This window comes from Corvus brachyrhynchos, unplaced genomic scaffold (genome assembly GCF_000691975.1).
Source record: "Corvus brachyrhynchos isolate BGI_N302 unplaced genomic scaffold, ASM69197v1 scaffold221, whole genome shotgun sequence".
NCBI classification, from domain to species: Eukaryota; Metazoa; Chordata; class Aves; order Passeriformes; family Corvidae; genus Corvus; species Corvus brachyrhynchos.
In genome coordinates, this window is record NW_008236622.1 from 510,224 (window position 1) to 515,170 (window position 4,947).

Sequence of the window (4,947 nt, forward strand, 5' to 3'; positions counted from 1 at the left end):
CCAGCCTCATAAATCACCAGGCACCCAGCACAGTAAACCTGACCTCCCTTGCAAGGGAAATATAAATCAGCTTTACTAGCAGCTTCTGAAACAAAAACTAAACTCATGAAACTGTAAAAATGCCTCTTTAAACATCCTGTGCCCCAAACAGACCATTGAAAGCCCTGTCAGGCTGAGGGAGAGCAAACAAGCTTTCCAAGAGATGAGATGCCTCATGGGCTGATGAACTGAGAAAAGGCATTTAAGACTGAGCAGCTTCTTGCTGGCAGGCAGCACAACAGGGATATCTTTAGCACACAGTAAAGACAGAGTAGGGAATCAGGAGGAGTGAATTAGCTAGCATTAATACCATCATTTGTATGCAGTGTACTTCAAAGCGCTCACAGTGCAGACAGCACCAGACACACACAAAATTACCCAAGTCTGAGGGAGAGCCAAGTACAGCACATTTGCTGGAGCCCACAGAGTAATGATCAGTGAGCTTGGATGGGACCCTCAGGGCCACCACTGCCCCTCTGTTTAATGAGCTAGTGTGGGATGGCCATGCAGGGAGGACAGGGGCAAGTCCACAAAGGACAAAGGAAGGCTCACAAAGCAGAGCAGAGGTAGGAGCTCCTGGGTAGAGCCAAACTGGGACAGGACTCAGCAGGGGCATGGGATAGGTGTATCTGCTCACATCTCAGCAAGCGTGCACCTAAGACCCATGGGAGAAAGTCTGCAGGGAGTATTACAGCTGGGCAGAGGCTCCAGATGCCAAGCAAGCTGCTGGTGCCACCAGTGCTAGCCCTGGGAACATGCACACATGTGGGAACAGGCCACCATTGTATGACATCCACAAACAACTTTGAGAGGCTGGTCACCTCTTCCTACGGCAGGTGTATGGCCAGGCAGGGTCCCGGGGCTCCTTGCCACCACTGCCACCCACAGCCTGCCATGCCCAAGCAGGACAAGTGACCAGCCCAGGAAGGGCTGCTGCCATCACCGGTGCGTCAGGCCAGCAAGGCAGCTGACAGGGAGAGCCCAGGGACCAGCACTGGGAATGGACAAGTAGGGCTGCAGGAGCTCCAGTGAAGGGGTTTGGAGCCCAAGGATACAACACCCTACTTGTGCAACCAAAGACTGGACAGGATGCTGGTTCCATGAAAGGCAACTGCACACAGCCATGGGGGAAAATGGCATCAACTGAGCCAAGTCCCTTCTGCCAGCTGCCTTTTTTTCTTGCAGATTTCTCGCTGTTTCTGCACTTGATAACAGCAGAGGCATAATAAGGAAACTTAAGTGATCAGTGGCTGTCAAGCAAAGTTTCCAAAAGCTCCCTAAAGCCAAGAGGCAAGACTCGACAACTACTCCCTGCTGATGCTCAAGAGTGCACAGCTACACCACAGACACACAGCACTTCTTTCTGCTGGCACCCCAAGGGGAAGGGGGCTGTAAACACACACAGAACAGGCCTGCTTGCTCCTGTATCACCTCTCCTACCATCCCAGGGCATAAGGGCAGGGCCAGCTGCCATATGACAAGAAGAACCTCCTGTCACTCATGCCAGTGGAGACCTGCATGTGGTCTTGGACTGATGGGTCCATCACTCTGCAGGAAGGAGGAGAATCCCAGGAGACCACCCCAAAAGTTTATTAACTTTGTGTTTCAAATAGCACCAGATAACATCTCTGTGCAGAAGAGAAACAGAGCCTGTGTTGCTGGAGGCAGCCCAGCAGAGACCTACCTTTGGGCATGATGCGATGCATTGCAACTGACAGGAAGAAGATGGAGTCACTGTAGTAGGTCCCCGATCCAGCGCTGAAGTGTCTCTGCATGGCCTCAACGATGGGAAACAGCTTTTCTGTCAGCTCATTCACATCATGGACTATTACCTGGCAGAGACACCAGAAACACTGCTCAGCCGCCGCTTCTGGGGACAGGCCCAGCTCCAGCAGCCCTTGCTCAGCCCCAGCCAGCACAGGGCGAGGGGGGAGGCTGTTAAAGCACAAACAGTGCTGGCAGCACTGCAGCTACACAAAGGGGCCTGGCTGCACATCCTCTTGACGCATCCTCTTGACACAACAACCAGTCAAGTGCAGGGAAAGGAGGGAAGGACTTTTACAGCCATTTCGTGTAAGGTGAGCAGCGACTTGAATCCTCTCACACAACCAAGTGTGCTCCATGTTTTGGGGTACTTCTCTGGTCTGTTCCCACCGCCTGATGCAAGCACTTATCTGGTCTCCCATATGGAGTGCATCAGAAGAGGCGACAGTTTGCTCCAGGCTCTGGTATCCTGCCGATTAGAGCCAAGCCAGACCACGTCACTTACCCTGAGGACCAAGGCTTGCTCCCTGCTACAGAGGCAGGTTGTGACAGGGCCAGGGACACAGCCCGGATTTCCTGCTCCTCAGCTCGGCATGGAGGCAAGCTCTGCAGCACGTCCTGTCAGGGCTGCAGGGGGAAAGGGAGGACAGGCTGCAGCACGCTGATGAAAATCCAAACATCAGGAACTACAGCAGTGCCAAGCAACTTCTGTAGATGAATCTCAGCCTGCCTGTGCTGGAGCTTTGCTGGTGCTCAGCCAGCACTGCTCTGCATCCCCCAGCCCTGCGGGAGCCCATGCACCAGCACGGGCCCTGGCACGCCTGTGGCAGCTGTGGCTATGTCCCAGAAACAGGAGCAACCCCAAATGCACCTTATCAGCTACTGAAATTTTACAAGCTTCAAAGTCCAATGAACAGGAACTTTCATGCAGCTCGTTATACCCACAGAAGGATACAGGTCACTGAATCACAAAAGATAATGAGAGGGATTTTGAGGATAATTAGGAGAGATGAGGGACATGGCCCCGGTGCAGATAAGGGGGAGTGCAGGAACTTGAGTGTGGAAACTCGAGGTCGTGATGCCTTCTTCAGGTCAGGAAAAGCAGGAAAAGCCTCGTTGGAGCTAAAGTCCAGCGAGGACATGACATTGCAGCAGTACTTGAATTTTGGATAGGGGAACCTATCCTCCTTGTTTGCGGGATGCCAAGACACTTCCACAAGTTGGCCCTGCCCTCAAAAGGGAACTCAAACCACAATCTTTGTAGGTCCTTTTCAACGGTTCTATGGTGTCATTTCTTTTCCCTACTACAACTTCATCTGCTTAAGAACAAGGAGCCCTGCACTATACATTTAAAACATGCAGGATAGAGCATTTGCTTTTTAAATTTTTTTTTTAATTAAAAGAAAACCTAAACCAAGCCAAATGCTTCAGAGGAGAAGGTGGCTCTGAGCCTGTGCTGGTGCAATGACCATCCTCACTATGGGGTGCATAAGGGGCTGCTTCAATGCCCAGCAAGGGGGGTGCAGAGATGGAGGCAGTGAGCAGTCTGGAGGTTGTTCCTTCCACAGCCTTTTACAGAACACACTGCCCAGACCAAAGTGCTCTCACAGCAGAGAGGAGCTCGCTGGAAACGGGCCTGTGCTCGTGGCACCGCAGTATGCTGAACATGGTGAGGTGATGGGCCTGTCCTGGCACTGGCCAGGATGGCTGAGCCCACGGCAGGGCACCACTGGAAGAGTGGCACAGCTGAGTCCCTATGGCCCTGTCCTGGGGAGGGCGCCCTAAACACCCACGCTTGGCCCCGGCCCTTGCCATCAGCCAGGTGCTGTGGAGCCCTCATGCAGGCTCTGTGGCCAGCACGTCCCTCGGCAGGGCGGCCCCACTGCTGCTGTCCCGGCTGCTGGGCTCCAAGCCAAGGCCTGCAGCAGAACAGCAGGAAAAACACAGAACAACGTGTACCAGGAAAGTGCATTGGGAGAGCTCATCAGGAGCCACACCTGGCTTTGGATAGCACAGCACAGCCCCCAAGACACTGCAGGGGAGGAAACTCTGTAACCGGTACCATTAGGCAGCACCTCGCCCTGGCCCTGCCGAGCTGCGTGGTTGGTTGTGCCATCGTGGTGACACCGGCTCTGACAAGCAGGACAGCAGCCACCCCAGGTGACCAAACAAGCAAGCCACCACTACTCTCCAGGTGCAAAGACACTGACAGCCTGTGCATGGAACTGAGCACCACCAGCATGGGAATGTACGATGCTCTGCTCCCAGCCCAGCTTGGCACGGGCAGCTTTAGGGTCTGGCTGGACTGGAGAAGCATGGAAGAGAAATACAGCACCTGTAACCAGCCTTCTGCATCCAGCAAAGGCAGCCTGAGGTGTGTGCAGTACATAGGAAAGGGGGAAAAATGTCAAACCAACTCCAGTCACCTCTGAAGTGAGCACACTGCCAAGCACCAGTGGACAAAAGTTATGGGAGAGATACTCCTGAAACTCCAGACACAGCATCATCTGCCTTCCCACTCCTGCCAAAGAAAACAGGAAAATGTGTCTTTTGCCCACCCTTTTGTACTTCTGCAAAGCAAACTCCTGAACAGCTGAATTTTCTCCTGTAGCCACAGGCCAGGTCACCTCTCTGGGACTGTGAGGGCTTCCTCCCTTCTCACTGCTGACTTTAGCACAGCTTGTTGATCTGCTGCTAATTTTGTACTTCATTATTTATTTGTGTAACAGCTTTTAGTAAATCCCTGTAGCTAAATCCGACCACATTTGCTGAGGACATTAAGAAACGTAAGTTCTAGGGGTTTCCTGTACAAACACAGTATTATAAACACACGTCCCGCACTGATAAAAGGCCCTTTCTATTGATTCACTAGGAAAAAACAACCTGTATTTCTTTTCCCTTTAACTTTCCCTCCTTTCCCATGTCGGGTCTCCTCGCAGGTCTCCACAAGCACAGAGTGTTGTTACAGCCACCCAAGCAACCACCCCAGCAGCATCCTTCGTGGGGCTCATCTGAACAGGGAACCAGGATGAGTAGAGAGCCGAACGTGTAGTTCGTATTGCGGCAGGGAAATTGAATCAATAAGCGATAGGAATCGCACAAGGAGTCACAGCACACAGCCTGGAGTGGCAGGAAACGGGGCGA

The 4,947-nt window shown here is 52.8% G+C and overlaps 1 protein-coding gene across 2 annotated transcripts in view; it reads right to left on the minus strand.

Moving 5' to 3' along the window:
- The window catches only part of XXYLT1 (xyloside xylosyltransferase 1), a 41,665-nt gene that overhangs the window by 26,269 nt on the left and 10,449 nt on the right, over positions 1-4,947 (minus strand). The window contains exons 1-2 of one of the 2 annotated variants that reach the window (XM_017726418.1): positions 2,309-2,438; positions 1,724-1,871 (exon numbers count right to left, since the gene is read on the minus strand). In XM_017726418.1, the coding sequence (XP_017581907.1) occupies positions 1,724-1,814 (91 nt within the window). In that variant the 5' untranslated portion in view covers positions 1,815-1,871; positions 2,309-2,438. Of the gene's footprint in view, positions 1-1,723; positions 1,872-2,308; positions 2,439-4,947 lie in introns of those variants that run through there. The other variant, XM_017726417.1, reaches the window with a different exon arrangement.